Source organism: Lates calcarifer, linkage group LG9 (genome assembly GCF_001640805.2).
Source record: "Lates calcarifer isolate ASB-BC8 linkage group LG9, TLL_Latcal_v3, whole genome shotgun sequence".
NCBI classification, from domain to species: Eukaryota; Metazoa; Chordata; class Actinopteri; family Centropomidae; genus Lates; species Lates calcarifer.
The window spans coordinates 1,321,308-1,338,268 of record NC_066841.1 but is presented as its reverse complement, the minus strand read 5'-3'; the positions used below and the strand labels follow the sequence as shown (position 1 = coordinate 1,338,268).

Sequence of the window (16,961 nt, the reverse complement as noted above, 5' to 3'; positions counted from 1 at the left end):
CAGTTACTGTTGAGAGTTAGACAAGAAGATCGATGACTCACTTGAACTGCGAATGTGAAATATTAGGACTGGAAATACAGGGAAACAGCTGGTCCGACTCCGTCCAGAGTTAAGACCGATATCTGTTTCCAGTCTTTCTGCTACCGTCTGCAGCTACATGCAGATGAGTGGCGTCACTATTCTCGTCTCATTCTCCATAAAGCAGATAAGCATATTTCCTGAAATGTCAAACTATTGTTTTAACTCGGGCTCCACTCGCTAGCTTTCTCAAGCTTTTAACTGTATCTCAGTTTCTCTCTGCAGATGGAGTTGGAGTCCAGACAACAGAGCAAACTCCATCTGCTGTGGAAGACCTTAAGATGTGGTTAAAGCTCCAGAAAAAGGGCTAGTAAGTGGGCCTTGAGCTGATCTGATCTGTTCCTACCGTCACACTCACGCTTCTTACTCCGTGTTTGGAAGAGAAATGAATCAAAACTTTCAGATCGTTTTGAATTTTTTTATTTATTTAGAATTCCCTTAGTTAACATTGGAAAAAAATGAGGTACTGTGTCTAAGTGACAAAGAAAAATGAGCCATAATTAGATGGAGAAAACTCACTGTGATGCATGATTACCCAAAAAAAACCAAAACCAAAAACAGGAGAGTCGTGTGGGACATAACAGCGTCTTACATTATCCTATCAAGCGTTACGACTGGAATCACTCGGAGGACAATCGGCTGTATTTTAACGTACAGATCTGAGGAGTGTAGATTGTTTTTGAGACGAGAGCCCTGACAGCAATGAGCGCGGTCCCCGAGCAACATGACGAAACAGCTGAAGCGCTGACATACGACAGACAGTGTCTTTGTGACAGCCGTGCCGAGACGAGATAGACGAAAGCAACGTCGTAGAAATGCAAACTAACTACGCAAGCTACCAGAAGATTCCACTACATTGATTTCACCTACCGAAAAATGACAAGTCACAAAGAATTAGAAGATCATTTATGAGCGTCTGCACTGAGCTTCTGTTGTTCCTGTAAAGCAATGCAAGTTTTAAATATCCTTCATTCAGTCATGTCTAAACTTTAACCAGCAGTAACATTTATAAGCATGTAATAGATTACAACACCTCAGCCAGACGTAGCAAAACAAAAGAGGAAACAGACACTCAGCACCTTTTTAACCAAGCAAACATTCACAGTTTCATCCTTACATGCTTTCTTTTTTTTTTCTTTTGAGGAAGGCAGGAACACCTCACACACAAGCTGTAACGAGCTACACATTTACACCAACGACTACTTCATCCAAGACCTACAGGGGAATAAATAGTGTCAGTTCTGTAACCTCCACCCTCACGACTCCTCTCCGGGATGTTTAAGCATGATGAGACTCGACTCTCACTGTCAGAGATGCTCGTGAAATGTGAGAATGGGGGGGGCTGTGTGGGAGAGTCCAGAGAGGAGCAGCTACATGATTGTGGTGGACTGGGGCTGTAATGTGTGTGTGTGTGTGAGTGTGTGAGGGGAGGGGAGTGTTTGGTGATGTGTTTTTTTCTTCATTGGTGGGTCTGAGTTCTCCACTTTATGCCTCCAGCTCGAAGCCCATGCCGACTTTGTGTCCGCCAGCGTTGAAGTTCTTCCCGTCGATCAGGGCTGAGAGAGTCACCTTCACACCTGCAGAGACGACGCCACAAGATAAAGGTTCTCTGCAACACTCACGACGGGGATGGGCATAATCAAACTATCGATCAGTGATGGTTAAGAATTCTGTTGAGTGTAATCGATCCGTTGGTGTCAGCGTGCGGAGTGAGGCTGGTGAAGTTAGCGCATCAGCTCCTCAGCATCCTCTCAGCTTCAGTCCACTCTGTGTGGGTGTGTTCGTGTCTCGCTCCTGAGCACGCTCATGCTCATCTTTCTTTGGTTTGTTAATTTGCTGCAGATCGTTGTTGTTTTTCTTTGTTTGTTCTTAGGCTTTGTTTAGGATTGTTGTTTAACTCACGGTTTCATTGAGGAGAAACACACTTTCTTTAGCAGCTTATTTTCAGCATTAAAAAAAGATAAATCAATAACTGGTTCATTTTCCCAAAGATTGATCAAGGAAATTTCCCTAATTCAGAAAACCCTCGTTAGCGACACTGGTAGTCAACATCCTGTCGCTCGCTCTCTGAGGTGCGAGCGAAGGCATCGGCCAAAACTGACGTGACATAAACAAGACTGAGCGTGATCGACTGATGAGTTCACTACAGTTACACTGTCGCTGTTTGAAGTGTGGAGGTAGGTCTGCAGTTTGATTAATGACTGAGTGGATTAACTCACAAACACAGATTGTACAGAAGATAGTTTGGTGGTTGAGAGTGCGGTTGGGGACGGGAGCCTACCTGGCCGAAGGCTCTGGGTGTAGCCTATTCCGATCAGACTGGCATTATTCACTTTGGCCTGCAGAGCGAAACAGGATAAGACATGGAGCAAACAGAGAATTTGTTTGGCAGAATTTGCCTAGACAACAGAGCTGTGCTGTAAATGAGCAGCTGGATCACTCACAGACAGAGAGGCGTCTTTATCCAGCTTGTATTTGGCGGCGATGCCAAAGCGAGTGTTGTTACTGCCGGCGGTCCAGGCCAGAGTGACCGCTGTCTCCAGCTCGTCGTTCACCTTCTGGTAGATGGAGCCGCCAAACTCGGTCCCATCGTTACTGAGAGAGAAAAGACACAGAGCTCAGTTGCAGTTAATTAGCGTGAACATTTGTGCAAATTTGAGGGGATTCCCTTTGAGGCATTACTGAGATCTCACATCGAAAAGAACGGGACAGACGACCCCAGAAAAACCGCTGAAAAGAAGGTTCAGAATCAGAAACAGAGGCCGAGGTATCCTGAGATAAAAACTCCAAAAACACTGAATCATACAATTCCCATAATTCAGCTGAGCCTCTTCTCTTTACTCTCTCCCTGCCTGGTTAATAGGGGTGTAACCATCCTAGAACATCATACAGCTGTCTTCACCTCGAATAGTGAACTGAGTTTACTCACACGTTGGTGTGCAGCTGGAAGTCTCCAGCCCTGTATCCGAGGGCAAAGTTGTTCTGGGCCAGTTTGGACTTGGCCGTGTCGAAGGCCATCTGGTAGCCGGCCAGCCAGCCCTCGTAGCCCAGCACGGCGGCGGCGTGGATGATGGGACCCTCGAAGTCGACGTCACAGCCCAGGTTCACGTAGTCACGCTTGTAGCCCGTCTTCAGCTTCCCGCTCTTCTTACTGAAAGACGAGTTGATGTGGTTATCATCTCTCATCCAGTGTTAATAAGAACGTCCAAAAAGATCAAAATCAACCGTGTTATATTTCTATCGAGGAAAGCTGTGTCATCATTTCGTTATTTCATCACCCAGCCCTGAGTAAAAGAGGTTTAACAACATGAATCCAACTTCCATTAAAGAGAAGGAAACGTCGTTTAACTCCTCCAGCGTTCAGAGAAGTCTGACAATAGCAGCTAATTACCAGCGAGAAGAATAAAGACAGGCAGGAAAAACTAGTTCAGAGTTTTCTCCATGCTGCTTTTACTTCAGTGTTAGCCAACTACCAGACCTGCCCCAGAGTTTATACACGTTACTCAACGTTTCATCTAATCCAAACAAAACACACCATCATTCATTCCTGCAAAAAGATGTAGTCTCACCCTGTGTTTGGTACAAAAGACGTGTCCAAGGCAACCTTCAGCCCCTGAGCCAGCTGTAGGTAAAAGTTAACACAGTGTAAGACTCCAACAAAGAGGTTTTATCAGTTTCATGTGTGAGAACTGAGTGTTTCCACACACAGACACGTACCTGGTCCTCCACAGTCACTTCAGTAGCCAGTGTGTTGTCTGTGTTCCACTTCTGGTTGAAGCTCAGGCCCAGCTCCTTCATCTTGTATTTGGTCTCCAGGCTCCCCGAGGCCTTCCCTGTGTCTGTGTTACTGGAGCCAGATGTGTTGAACTCCTGACAGAGAGGGACCGAGCGTTAGTTCAGACACGGGAAAGACAAACTGGAAGTGTGGAAATGTGAAGAAACAAAGAGTCTGTTTATAGAACATCCCAAAATAAATGAGACAGTTTAAAGACAGAGCCGTGCTGACTGAGACTGAGACTTAATGAATCGTAAACTGTGCAGAAATCAAACGAGGAAAAGGCACATTAGACTGTGAGACGAGAGCCCCGGACATGAATCCATGCAAGACACCGGTGAGATGGACAGAAAAAATCTGTTCTGAGGGTTTTTTGATTCTACTCAGACAGGAAACAGGGAGAGAGGACGTTGTTTTTCCAGTTGCAAAAATCTCCCTCTCAGTACAGATCTTAGTCACAGTATTTTAAACCCTGGACTCTCTGGAGTCTGTTTCAAAACGCGTCGACACTGTTATGAAAGTATTGAACCAAAAAGCCTTCACTGGGTCAGACAGCCTGCAGTGAAACTTTGCAGCTCAGATGTTTTTAGCAGCCAGAACACCACACAGTGGACTCTGCTTTTTAAAATGGACCCTGTTCCTGATTCATGAAAATCTCAGTATCTGTTTTACAGCTCTGTGAGCTGAACTGCCACACAAATGCATCTGTGGTAAAGTGTTGTAGACGCCTGCTGTTGGTGAATGCATGGGAATTTAAATGTGATAAATAAGGGAAATAATTAGCTTCATGTATATTTAAGTCTTTGACAAAACAAGACATCTGTCACCTTAGATTTTCACCAAAAGACCAAAAGATTAACTGATTAAACAAACAATAACTGGCATATTTACTGATAATGAAATGGTGACTTACAAACTTAAAAATATATTAAACTAACACAACATCATTCTCCACCAAGAAATGAAAATCAGAACCTGCTGTGATGTGACGTGATGCACACTGATACTCATGCTGCGTGAACGATTAAACAAAGAGAAAAAACTCCCAAACATTCAGACCAAAAACAGAAAAACAACGTGTGAGAAAGCAGAGGATGATGTGAATAAACGGGACAGGAAACCAAATGAAAATGACGTCACAGACAATCAGAGCCGTCGGCTCCGACGCCGATCTTACCATCTACATTACAGCACGAGCGGTCCGGCACAGAGGGCAGCGGCATGGAGACAGAGCAGGGGTTAGGAGAGGCAGGTAGAGAGACAGACGGGCCACAGACACACACCTGTGGGCCTGTCGTGTCTCTCTACAACTGAGCACAGATTAAGCCAAGCACGTCTGCATCAGCCAGTCGTCGACCTAGAAACCTTGGAGCTCCGGGTTACAGCAGGAGTTAAGTTACTGAGATTAAAAAAGGGGGCATGTAGTGTAAGACTGGTGTTGGTGTGGAGAGAGGAGAGAGGCTGCAGCAGCAGGAGCGAGAGAAGGCAGGAAGCAGACTGAGAATGACAAAAATCAAAAACAGACAAAGTGTCCTCACCACTCCACTCTGAGATTTGGTCTTGAGGTCCAGCTTCACGACACCGAAGCCTGGTGGAGGATAGGAGCTGTGTGTTAACGGTAAATAAGTCCAAGATAGATCAAATACAGAACAACTGAAATGAAGGAGAGGATTCATCTTTTAATATTTTGGGTGAAATGTGGATGAGGTTCGTTATGACGTCTCACCCTTTAATTACTCATGCAGTGTTGTGTTGCTAAATACGTTTGGTATTTCTCCTTGTAAGGAAGTGAGCAGGTTATGATGTCTCCTGCTCCTCTGCAGGAGGTTAAACAGCTGATTCACCAGGTGTGCCGTGGACACTGAGAGCTCTCTGGGTGAGTGGATGAGCTCAGTCTAGTTCTGTGTATCTTCACATTAATGAGTCCAGCTTGACTCAAAGGATGTGATGGGATTCTTCAGTGTTAAAACTAAGGTTGGACAGTCTGATAACATACTAACAAACCCAGGACACTCAGGTAACGAGACGAATTTCACCCCCACTACTGAAGGTTCCCATCAGTCTATTTATATGATCTGAACACTGGAGTCTCACAGGTGAAAAACCAGATTTGAACTGACTGTGTGTTTGAGGAATTCCTAACAGTTAATAATTCACTCCCGTGGTTACTCACCGTAGCCCTTGCTGAATATATCCTTGGCAGCTTTGCCCAGGTCTGAGTATGAAGGAGGGACAGCCATTGTGCTGGAGGAGATAGATTCAGCAGCAACGTGATTATTTAAACCGTTTACACACACTTTCACTTTTTCACACTCAGGGTTTCAACACCAAAGAATGAGGGCAAACCAGTGCTGGCCTCCAATTATTTACCAAGCACATGAATTCATCATTAATATGTCACTACTCGCCTGGTTACTAATGATATAATTAACCGATTAGATAATTAAAATAAGTTTAAACATTATTAACTTGAGCTATCATTTTATATCATGATATAAAATAATGATAATATCATTTTACACCCAGCTCTACCTCTGAGTGAGGCCTTTTGTTGAGGGATCTGAGCTGAAGACCCTGCACACAGCTGCTGTGATGATTTAGCAGCAAAGCAGCTGTCCTGTCATTGTCTTAACTGAGTCCTCCATGACGGTGCACCACAAGCAAAGCTGATCCTGAGAGTCTGACTCCTTGTGGTTTCATGCAAAAAGAAAAACACGGTGTAATAACTGTCCTATGACTGCACTGAGAGCTGCAGCCGAAGGGAACAAGCTGTTCCTTTGGAGGCAGCTGGGAAGCTAACTAAACATGGACTCTGCATCCGGCCTCATCAACGAGACACAGGAGAGAAATTTACACTATCTGGAGGTTAGACGGGAAAAAGAGGCCCTGCTTTTCATCCTGCAGGGCTTTAAGACAAATCCACTCTGTTATTACAGGTGCATTACCGGTGAATCAGGCAAATGAACAGTGCTACATGCATCTCCTGCAGGGACAAAGGACAGCAGATGGGCCAGTGACAGAGCTAGCAGGACAAGAGCAGGACACTGACTAGTTAATGTGCATTGTAATATAACGGTGCCTGCCCCCACCCACCCAACACACCCCTCCATGGCAGCCAGCTAGCTAGAAACCAGGCTGATAAAGTGGCTAAATGTTTAGAGTTTAGAGTCCCTGCACCGATCACACAGGAACCCTATCATCCCAGGATTAAACTGTGCATTACCAGGCTAAACATCATTACATAACACGGCTCCCGTCAGCTAAATCTCCCAACATGCTAGGTGTGCGGCTAACCTTGAAAAGAAACGTTATTAAACGCGCACTTGCGTTCAGCTGAGTTTGAGATTTATTATCTTATGATTTTTTTTTCTTACCGGTGCGACGGTGTTTGCAGGAGGAGTCTGCAGAGCCTGGAGTGTCCCTGGCGTGATGCTGCTCCGCGGGTTGACAGCTAGCCTTAGCTTAGCACTGTCTATGACGGGGACACAGGGCACAATGAAGGAGACACACGGAGCATGCGCGGTGTCAGTGCGAAAAGCGAACAAAGAGTCGCTGCGAAAACAAGATAGTAATCCGCCACCTACGACCTGTTGGTACCACTTTATGTTAGGACCACTTTCTAATAATGCTCCGGTTATACCGAGTTTATAATCTGTAATAAATGGTTAATAAGTCATTAGTTAATGCTTTAAAGACATGGACGTATCATGAGGCAATGGGGACCTGGGCATAGGTATGGAAAAGCCCCCCCCCCACGACCCCCACAGACTGAAAGAGACACAAACATTTTGTGGTTGTTTTAATCCTTTTGTGTCTCTTTGTTGTCACTTTGGTGTTTTTCTAGTTATTGTTCACATTTTTACGGTTCTGTAAGTATGTCTGTGGCCATTTTGTATTTTTTATCTTCATCATTCTTCTTTGTGGCTGTTTTTGTGATTGTTTTCAGTCTCTTTGTAATCATTTTGTGTGTTTTTGTGGTCATCTTTTGCATCTATTTGACATTGTTCTTGCTAAATTTGGGAAATTGAAGTGTAAAATCCCTAAATGTCGTTATTTTTTCCTCTAAATCGATCTGTTATTAATTTTGTGCCAATATTTAAGTACAAATAAAATTGTCAAATAAACGTAGTGGACTAAAAAGATCATTTCTTGTCTCTGAAATGCAGTCAAGTGTAAAATATAAGTGATTAGATGAAGAAACAGTGCTGAGGGGTTAGAAACAGCGCCCCCCAGTGGGCAGGAAGTTTTCAATAAGCAGCCAGTGTCGGCTCTCTGCAGAAAATCACTGGTCCACCTTAAAATGTTTGTGAAAACATGGCGCTCTCCGTGTCGGGGGTGGGGGGAGGTGGGGGATTGTCGCGCCCTGCCCCGCCCTGAATGAACACTGACTCGACGCTATCAGCCTGTGTGTGTGCGCCACGGTGAGAACTTCCCTGTCAAAAGTACACACACACTGTCACCTCCAGAGCAGCACCACCAAAGGTCCAATGGTCAGCACCGCCTGCCTGCCCTTTGAATGCCTGCACCGCGACTCCTGCTGCTGCACAGAGCACCCGGACTGCAGGAGGGCTTGAAGGCTGACTGGGTTTGCAGCAACCGAGCACGACGGTATTGACAGAGAAAAAGGAAAAAAAGTTTTGCCGGGGTATCGCAGTCATGTCCGGACAACCTAGCTTTGTAAACCCGTTCCCCAGACCCCGCTGTTTGGCCGCTGCAGCTGCGGAGGGCAAAGCCAAACTCACGCACCCTGGAAAGGCTATTCTGGCAGGTAAGAAAGTTTGTGTGTGAGGAGGGTGGGATGTGCAGGAGGCAGCTGTTTCAAACTTCTGTAGAAGTTTTAGTGCTGAACCCGTGTGTACAGATGTGATCACAGGCCTGCTCTCTACTATTACTCCTACTTGACATGCATATGAGAGGAAATGTGCTGTACAGGCAGGAGAAAGTGGACTACATGCAGTCCACCATGACGGCCTTATCTGCAGGCCTCGAAGAGACTCAAAAGAGGTTTTTAAATGTATGTTTTTGTTGTTGATTTGAGTAAAAACTGGCTCAGGAATCTCCTGTACTGCTGCTCCAGACCTCTGAATGAATATATCCAAAATAAATAGCTTATTTTTATGTGTTATTATTGGGAGTTATTGTTTTAAACAGGAGGAAGAGGTGACAATAATGTGACATAGATGTTTGGGTTGTATAACTGTGAAACACGTATTAAATTACATCATGTGTGTTTAACTAAGTGGAACTTGGTGATCCCTGGTGAAACCTTGTTGCACCAAAGATAATAATGTAATTTTAGACCAGTTTCATGTAGAATCTTCTCAGGTTTCTCCATGCATTGGTCCTACCAAGCCTGTCAGGACAGCCTGCAGCTGGAGGTTGGACAGTCTGGTATGTCCTGGGATTTGCAGACTGAAGTTACCGTGCACTGCTGGCAGGAGAAAACTGTCATTTTAAACCTGATTCATGACTAAACTCATCAGGTTTCTCCATGCGTTGGTGCGTTGGTGCAGCCGAGCCTGCTGGGACAGAGACGTGGCTCCGGGGCAGGAGGTTAGACGGTCTCACATGGACTTGTAGACTTTAGCACAGGCCCCTTTCAAAGAAACCCGGCCGGTTTGAACTCTGGTTGCTGGACTGTCTCATTAATCAGTGACAGATGCTCAAACTTCACACAGACAGAGCTCAGCATGAACCACAGGCCAATCATTACTGATAACATTGCAACATCATTGGGACGTCAGACAGAGCTGTCAGCCACGAACCTGCCACGTTATTTCAACGTTAAAAATCCAAAAGAAAAGTTGCGCCGGCTCTAAGTTTATGTACATTACTGTCAGCAGTTTGCACAGTGTTCTCCATTGACCTCATGCCCTTATAGTGAGTGTGTGCTCAGAGGCCTGGGTCTCACTGTTCAGTGTCATGAGCCACGATGACAAAGCAGTTTCCTCGGTCAGCCCCTGCACTCTTTCACCTGGGTTACAGCCTGTCACAAGTTGTAAAGGGGCACGAATGGTTAAGATGATTTCCCTGCTGCCTCTTATTTAATCACATATATTCTGGTTCTAATGTGGAGTATGGTAAACTTGATGTTTAAGGATGAACAAATTAGCACAGCTTAGTGTTATTGCATCATCCAGGCAGAGGTGTGGGCTAATAGGATGACAAGGCAGCTATGAACAAGTCACAGGAGAAGAGCTGGGTCTCATTATACAACCACTGATCCCCACTGAAACAGACAGAATCAGTATTTTAGTTGGAAATTAGCTTGTTTGCTCTCATGGGGTTCAGGGGTAGTTAGCTTAGCTTAGCACAAAGACTGGAAGCAGGGGGAAACTGCTAGCCTGTCGCTCCCCGCATCTAGTCCAACACATAACTCCTGTAAAACCACAAGTTGTCGTTTTTACACTTACACAAGATATAACATGTTGATCAGTGAGTTTTAGACGTGCTGCCAGGCAGATTTTATTGCCATCAAACAGAGTCAGGCTAGCTGTTTCCTCTTGTTTCCAGTCTTTATGCTAAGCTAAGCTAACTGTAGTTGCACATTTAGCGTACAGACACAAGAGTGGTATCAAAGATCTCATCTAACTCTTGACAAGAAAGTGAATATATCCCAAACATGCTCAAAAATATTCAGATAAAAAGTGTGACAATAAAAAACTTTATGTAGTTCCTGGCATTTCCAAGCATAACGTGTTAATTTCAGAGCCTAAATGAACATTTTATAGAATAGTCACGTCTTCTATCGAAAGGCAACACATGTGATACAGGTGTGTTAATAACATGACATGACAGGTCTTTTTATTGGCAGACATTTTGACTTGTCACAGCAGGAAGAGCACAGGTGGAACCAGTAACAGTCACATTAACAGTGTATCCATTACTGATGTTATCAGTCACACCTGTACTTTCCCTCCTTTCATAAAGACACATTACCTCCACTTCTCTAGAGAAACAGCAGCACCTATGGCTGCACTGACGTTTACTCTGCTACTGTTTGAACTTTGTGTTAACGTTGCAACTGTATTTAAAATGAAGCAGTAAATAAATAGAGAATAGTCAACCCCCATTTTCCAAATACCTGTTCAAGTATCCAAACATGTTGGACTCGATAAACTGGTTTTATGTCTTTTTTTCCAGCTTGAATACGAGGACGTAACGCAGGTACTGAAGGAGTCCTGTTTGCAGATGATGATGTGGACTGTTTTTGAAGTTTAATTTATGGGTACAGCTGCAGTTGGGAAGCCAGTCTCTAACCAAAGAAATGGCTGGGTGTGTCATAACCAGCACTGTCAGAGCCTCAGTTTGGACAGCCAAAATGCATTTGATGTTTTAGTGAAAACAGTGATTTGTCAGCCTGTAATCTTGTGATTTTACGTGCATGAGCAGCCTGACTTTGACTTGCATGTCTGAATGTTTTAGAGACTAGAAGCAGTGGTGTGTTGGATTTCTCTGCATGACATTTTGGTAGAGAGAGTGCATGTTAGAGGCAACTACAAAGGGCCCTTTTTAAAAATGTCTGCGAGCAAATCCAAGCTTTCATGGATTTTACTTCTCCAGTTTTTGCAGGAATGTTTTGTTTTATAACATTTACTTTCCTGTAAAGGTGATTCATCTTCTAGTCAAAGCACACAGATGACCATTTGTCAAACTTTTTCAGCTGCTGTCCTGAGAGCTGTGCATTTTCTGTACTTTACTGGCAGGAAGCTGAAGTTAACGTACTGTACGTTCTGTCATTTTGTCACAGTAATAGAGGAAGAAGATCTGTGAGGCCGCTGCTGTGTTGTTGTTGTTGTACGGTAATGTGGTGAACAGTATGTGCTCTGGAGGCTACACACCCCCCTGAGTTGAGTCAGGACTGAGGGGAGTATCTGTGGGCAGAATCACACTGAGATCAGCCGAGCCAATCAGCTGCCGGCTGCGTGTTTGCTGTTGAACGGCAGATGTGTCACAGCCAGGGTTTTAAGGTGGGACTGCTCTGTGCTGCGTACAGTCCTGGACAGTGTAGACTTCCTCTGATGGCTACTCGTGTGCACTTAAAGGAAAACTAAACTGAAGTTTACTGCATCCACAATATCACATATAAAGTCATTTATTTTATTTGTTGCCCCTTAAACATTTCTGCTTCTTTGTGATCCTATTTCTTGCATCTGTGTTTTTTGTGTGTGTATTTTAAAGCATGTTGTATTGCTCTATATAGTAAATAAAGTTTTATTATTATTATCATGATCAGATGTAAGTATTGTGGCTTTAACGTGCAAGAAAGTGTAGTGAAATAAAACGAGTGTACAAGTATTTGATTTTCTAACCTTATTAAGTGAATGTGAACACATTTCAAACAGAACATAGTGAATTTGTTGTCCTTTAATCTGTTTTTCTGATATTTCAGGTGGGATTGCGGGAGGTATAGAGATCTGCATCACCTTCCCAACTGAGTACGTTAAAACGCAGCTGCAGCTCGATGAAAAGGCAAATCCTCCCAAATACAAAGGCATCGGTGAGGTTTCTGTTTTCTCTAACCTGAGCTGTTTCCACCTGCTTCCAGCCTTTATGCTAAGCTAAGCTAAACGTTTCCTGACAGATATGAGAGTGTCCTTCATCTACTCATTGACAACTCTGAATGTGATCGTTTTTACTTTTTGATTTATTAACAAATGCATCTTAAAGTGTTGTTTTATTATGTGTTTTTTCCCTATTACTTAATAAATGTATTAGAGTGCCTTCAGCACAGCAGATCTACATGATTAATGGTTTGACAGAAACATCAGGAACTGGTTGTTGATTAATGATTTATATTGACCTTTCAGGTTCAAAGTATCAGCACTGTCCCACTTGATTAATAATCCATAGTAAGTTCAGACACTGTGTCGGTGCAGATCTGACTGCGAACATGAACAGATGTGTATTTGCGTAGTAAGTTGGTCTTTGTTATCTGCTCGATGAGAGCTGGTGAACTTTGGCACAGATCATGTTTATCTGTGGAAACTCAGCGTGAAGGCCTGTTGTTTCAGGCTTTAATAAACACCCAAAAACTTTCAACGACTGACTGTTGTAGCAGATTTATTATAACAATGCAGCTACTGATTGTGTTCACCGACTATGTTGTTCTTGGCAGTAACTTTTATATCTCGTCTCTTTTTCGGTTTTTTTTTTTTGTGTGTCTTATTCTTTCGTCATTCCCCCTCTCCTCCCTCTCCTCCCTCTCCTCCCTCTCCTCCCTCCTGCAGTTGACTGTGTGAAGCAGACAGTGAACAGTCATGGGGTGAGGGGTCTTTACAGAGGGCTGAGCTCACTGCTGTATGGCTCTATACCCAAAGCAGCCGTCAGGTACTGCAACCCCACAGACACACTCACTTTATGGAGGGGTCGCTCATGCAGCATATAAGTTATATATAAGTTATAGGAGTGTGGAACAAACAAGTCATCCTGATTAAAGTGTTTTTAAGCTGTTGAACAGAGACGATTGGTTGAAATTTATCAAGCGACGTAAAGTCAGATGTAAAGACTTTCCTCCTTTCTGTTTTCTATCATTAATAAATGCAAATACTTTCTAATTAGCCAGCTAGTCTACATGTTAGTACATGTTAATTTCAAACGTTATGCTCATTAATGGCTAATAACTGATCTAAAATCCATTAATAAAGCCATCACAAACTGCAGCTCCTTCAGAGAGAATATCCTGTTAGAAGCTGCTCTTTTTGGTGATTAATCATGTCTTTATTCTCCATTAATTTCTGCAGGTTTGGGGTGTTTGAGTTCCTCAGTAATAAGATGCGTGATGAGAACGGTAAGCTAGACAGCAAGAGAGGATTCCTCTGTGGTCTTGGAGCTGGAGTTGCAGAAGCTGTGTTTGTAGTCTGTCCTATGGAGACAGTAAAGGTAAAAAACAGCTCAGTTCTTCTGTGTCATGTGTCCGTGCAAACAAAGTATCACACATCACATGGCATGTCTCTGATTTTACGTTGTCCTGCAGTTGTTTTCTGCTCTGACTCTTTGGCCTGAAGACTTTATTAATTCCGGTTATTTTAGGTGAAATTCATCCACGATCAGACATCAGCAAACCCAAAGTACAGGGGATTTTTCCACGGGGTGAGGGAGATCATTCGAACTCAAGGTAAGGAGGATTTTTTTTTTTTTTTTATCTGTCCAGGTTCAGTAGCATTGTGCTGCCACCTGCTGTTTCATCCTCACTACATAATGATTTTACAGGAACACTGGAAGAGTTCATTCATTGACGTTTTAGTGAAAGCTGTGACAGTTCTAATGGTACTGATGTATCTCCAGGACTGAAGGGGACCTATCAGGGCCTAACAGCCACTGTACTGAAGCAGGGCTCCAACCAGGCCATCCGCTTCTACGTCATGACTTCACTGAGGAACTGGTACAAAGGTGAGTGGCTGAAGAAATCATTCCCCATCATTCTCATCCAACCAAAAATGCAAACAAACAATCATCTTTTGTTCCTGTTTTTTAACACCAAGGTGACAACCCCAACAAAACCATCAACCCTCTGTTGACTGGACTGTTTGGAGCTGTTGCTGGTGCTGCCAGTGTGTTTGGAAACACTCCCCTGGATGTCATTAAAACCAGGATGCAGGTTGGTTGAAGAACGTGTTCGCTTCTTAAAATCTCATAATTCAGCCCTGAGCAGAGTGATACTCATACCTGTCTTACTCAACAGGGTCTCGAAGCTCACAAGTACAAAAGCACAATGGACTGCGCCGTTAAGATCATGAAGCATGAGGGACCAATGGCGTAAGTTGATATGCAGGAAGGATATGATGCATGGAGGCTGACAGAGTTTGACATTTTGTTGAGGCTGTGTTTATGTAGAGTTTGTTTTGTAGTAATTACCCTAAACTGTGCAGCAGGGAACTGGAGAACCAGATGAATTAAAGGAATAATCTGACAGTTTTGGAAATGCCCCAATCTCTCTCTGATCTCTGGATGATCTAATATAGAAGTTATGGCCAGGAAACTGTTAGCTTAGCTTAGCATAAAGAGTGGAAGCAGGGGGAAACAGCTAGCCTGGCTCTGCCTGATGGTAACAAAGTACGCTCGTCAACATCTCTGAAGGAAAAGACAGCTGAAGGTCCAGGAAGTCATTTCTACACTTTGGTTTTTGTATGTATTAAAGAAGTGAGACGTGATGTGTTAATAAGCTTAAAGCAACATTGCTGGAGTCAGGCCCAGAGAGTTCAGAGTAAAGCTGAAATGTAAGTCAGTTAAAAAGCGTTCACATCTGATATCCAGCTTAACTACTCAGAATTAATCACCACTTGTGGCTGTAGAGGGCGCTGTCGCTCAGCACAGTTACATTGTGTTGCTTCAGGAGGTGCTAAAGGGAAAGCTGGTTCCAGTTAGAGCAAGGCCAGTAATTTATAAGCAGCTAATTTGAGGCCTTTGCTGATTGTTAAGCGTATTCACTCTCTCCTTTTATCCCTCTCAGGTTCTACAAAGGTACTGTTCCTCGGCTGGGTCGGGTGTGTATGGACGTGGCCATAGTATTCATCATCTACGAGGAAGTCGTGAAGGTCCTGAACAAAGTTTGGAAGACGGACTGAAACACACCGTGGTGCTACACGAGCAGGAGTGTTAGAACAGGCCACACACATTATAAACCAGGCCAAACTAATCTCCTTAAACACTGCTTCAGTTAGGTTCTAATATCTACCTCCTAGTGATTTTCAGAAAGAAAGAAAGGGATTGGTATGTTCTTGATTTTATTTATAACACAGCTATGACAAGTGAGAAGCATTATCTGCATGAAAAAAGCTCCAGGCTGCAGAGTCACTGCTTACACTTGCTGTTTTGTCTTAAATTCCAGAGAGGGGGAAGTTCCTTAAGAGCTCAGGGAAAAGAACGGGGCATTCATTTAGATCTGCTCGACTAGAGAAATGGGAACACTGTCAGCACAAAGGTTCACCTGCAGCTCTTTGAGTTCACTTATATTATGCTGTTATGTACTTAATCAAAAAGAAACCAATACCCGACCCAACATAATGTGATTCAGACACTATAGACAAAGAAATTATACTTGAAAATTAGAGATTATACCAGAGATCAAACGTTTTAAAGCCCTCTTTATATGCAAATATTTAGATTTTTCTTCCTTCTTTTAAAACACAGTTGAAACCCATTTTGTTCAGTATCTGATGGAATAATTCATATTCAGATATCACATTCTGCAGAGGTTAGGGTACTAAATGCCTTAAATCACGATTGTAGGATCCACAGAGATGCAGTTACACATAATCAACGCACATTTCCACAACAAACAGTGGTTGAAGAGGGTTCACTTTTAAGTTGCAGAGATGTTTTTAATCAGCTAACTCACTAGACTGATGCTATAAAAAAGTGCCTATGTATTATATGATTCATTTTGAGATCTTTTGAGATTAAGAATGATTGAATGTTGTATGTACTTAGTCACTACAGATTGTTTTTTAATAACGTACTCAGCTGCACACACTGCACTGGTGCCAGATCTGAGGAACAGTATATCTGAGATGTTCATATCCTCTCAGTTCATTATAACTGTTAGTGTTTTTGCCTCTAAATTTTAAATTGCCTTGAATGCATAGAGTTGCCTGTTTGAGAAAATACCATTAATAGTGCCTTCCATCTCATTCCATGGAGGATGACTGGTGTAGAAAAGCTTTTATTGCAGATTCTGTTTTTTTAATTTTTAACTATGTATTGTTAATTGCCTTTACTTTTAACACGAACTGACAACCCAATGTGCCAACTGCTGCTCAGAAATGTAATGCCTTGTTGTAGACTGGACTTTGTAGCTTGTGAATCTGGCATGTTTACATGCAGTGCAATGCATTTTTTTTTTCTCATCACACGGTCTTTGTGTATGATACACAGTGTTTACTTTGAGCTCCTTTTTCAGCCTCATGTTAATCCAGGCCTTGCATACATGTAGACCTATGTCACAGGTATTTAAATATCTGTGGTGTTTTCATATTATCCTGTAGCTAAACCCAGTATTGTGCCTTCAGTCTAATTAATTCTAATACGTATGCTCACAAATAAACATCGGATCAGACTGTTAACTTTGTCGTGTTCATTTCAGCAGTAACTGACTACATTATGAGTA

General features: G+C 43.1%; 2 protein-coding genes across 3 annotated transcripts; one reads left to right on the top strand and one right to left on the bottom strand.

The window, feature by feature from the left end:
• Nucleotides 1-482: 482 nt before the first annotated feature.
• On the bottom strand, nt 483-7,387 carry zgc:56235 (Voltage-dependent anion-selective channel protein 2-like). Its single transcript, XM_018697247.2, has 9 exons — nt 7,228-7,387; nt 6,027-6,097; nt 5,392-5,441; nt 3,796-3,948; nt 3,648-3,700; nt 3,008-3,229; nt 2,523-2,673; nt 2,360-2,417; nt 483-1,655 (listed from the first exon to the last, which is right to left on the bottom strand). The coding sequence occupies exons 2-9, from the start codon at nt 6,091-6,093 to the stop codon at nt 1,564-1,566; spliced, it is 846 nt and encodes a 281-aa protein (XP_018552763.1). The 5' UTR covers nt 6,094-6,097; nt 7,228-7,387; the 3' UTR covers nt 483-1,563.
• Nucleotides 7,388-8,230: 843 nt separating this feature from the next.
• slc25a1b (slc25a1 solute carrier family 25 member 1b) lies at nt 8,231-16,917 on the top strand. Of its 2 annotated transcripts, XM_051072746.1 has the most exons (10): nt 8,231-8,621; nt 10,997-11,020; nt 12,246-12,353; nt 13,084-13,183; nt 13,597-13,735; nt 13,886-13,970; nt 14,141-14,245; nt 14,338-14,453; nt 14,538-14,611; nt 15,306-16,917. In XM_051072746.1, the coding sequence occupies exons 5-10, from the start codon at nt 13,628-13,630 to the stop codon at nt 15,418-15,420; spliced, it is 603 nt and encodes a 200-aa protein (XP_050928703.1). In that variant the 5' UTR covers nt 8,231-8,621; nt 10,997-11,020; nt 12,246-12,353; nt 13,084-13,183; nt 13,597-13,627; the 3' UTR covers nt 15,421-16,917. The 2 variants fall into 2 exon arrangements, with proteins under 2 accessions (XP_050928703.1, XP_018552772.1); XM_018697256.2 differs by lacking the exon at nt 10,997-11,020.
• The last annotated feature ends 44 nt before the right edge of the window (nt 16,918-16,961 follow it).

Bases quoted from the DNA above. Each gene is read 5' to 3' on its own strand.
- zgc:56235 (XM_018697247.2), bottom strand. From the start codon at position 6,093: ATGGCTGTCCCTCCTTCATACTCAGACCTGGGCAAAGCTGCCAAGGAT. The intron at 2,418-2,522 runs GTGAGTGATCCA...TTCGCTCTGCAG, and splicing joins ATAAAGACGCCTCTCTGTCT to GCCAAAGTGAATAATGCCAG. The intron at 1,656-2,359 runs GTAGGCTCCCGT...TCGTCTCTGCAG, and splicing joins CACCCAGAGCCTTCGGCCAG to GTGTGAAGGTGACTCTCTCA.
- slc25a1b (XM_018697256.2), top strand. From the start codon at position 8,510: ATGTCCGGACAACCTAGCTTTGTAAACCCGTTCCCCAGACCCCGCTGT. The intron at 13,736-13,885 runs GTAAAAAACAGC...CGGTTATTTTAG, and splicing joins GTCCTATGGAGACAGTAAAG to GTGAAATTCATCCACGATCA. The intron at 14,454-14,537 runs GTTGGTTGAAGA...CTTACTCAACAG, and splicing joins TCATTAAAACCAGGATGCAG to GGTCTCGAAGCTCACAAGTA.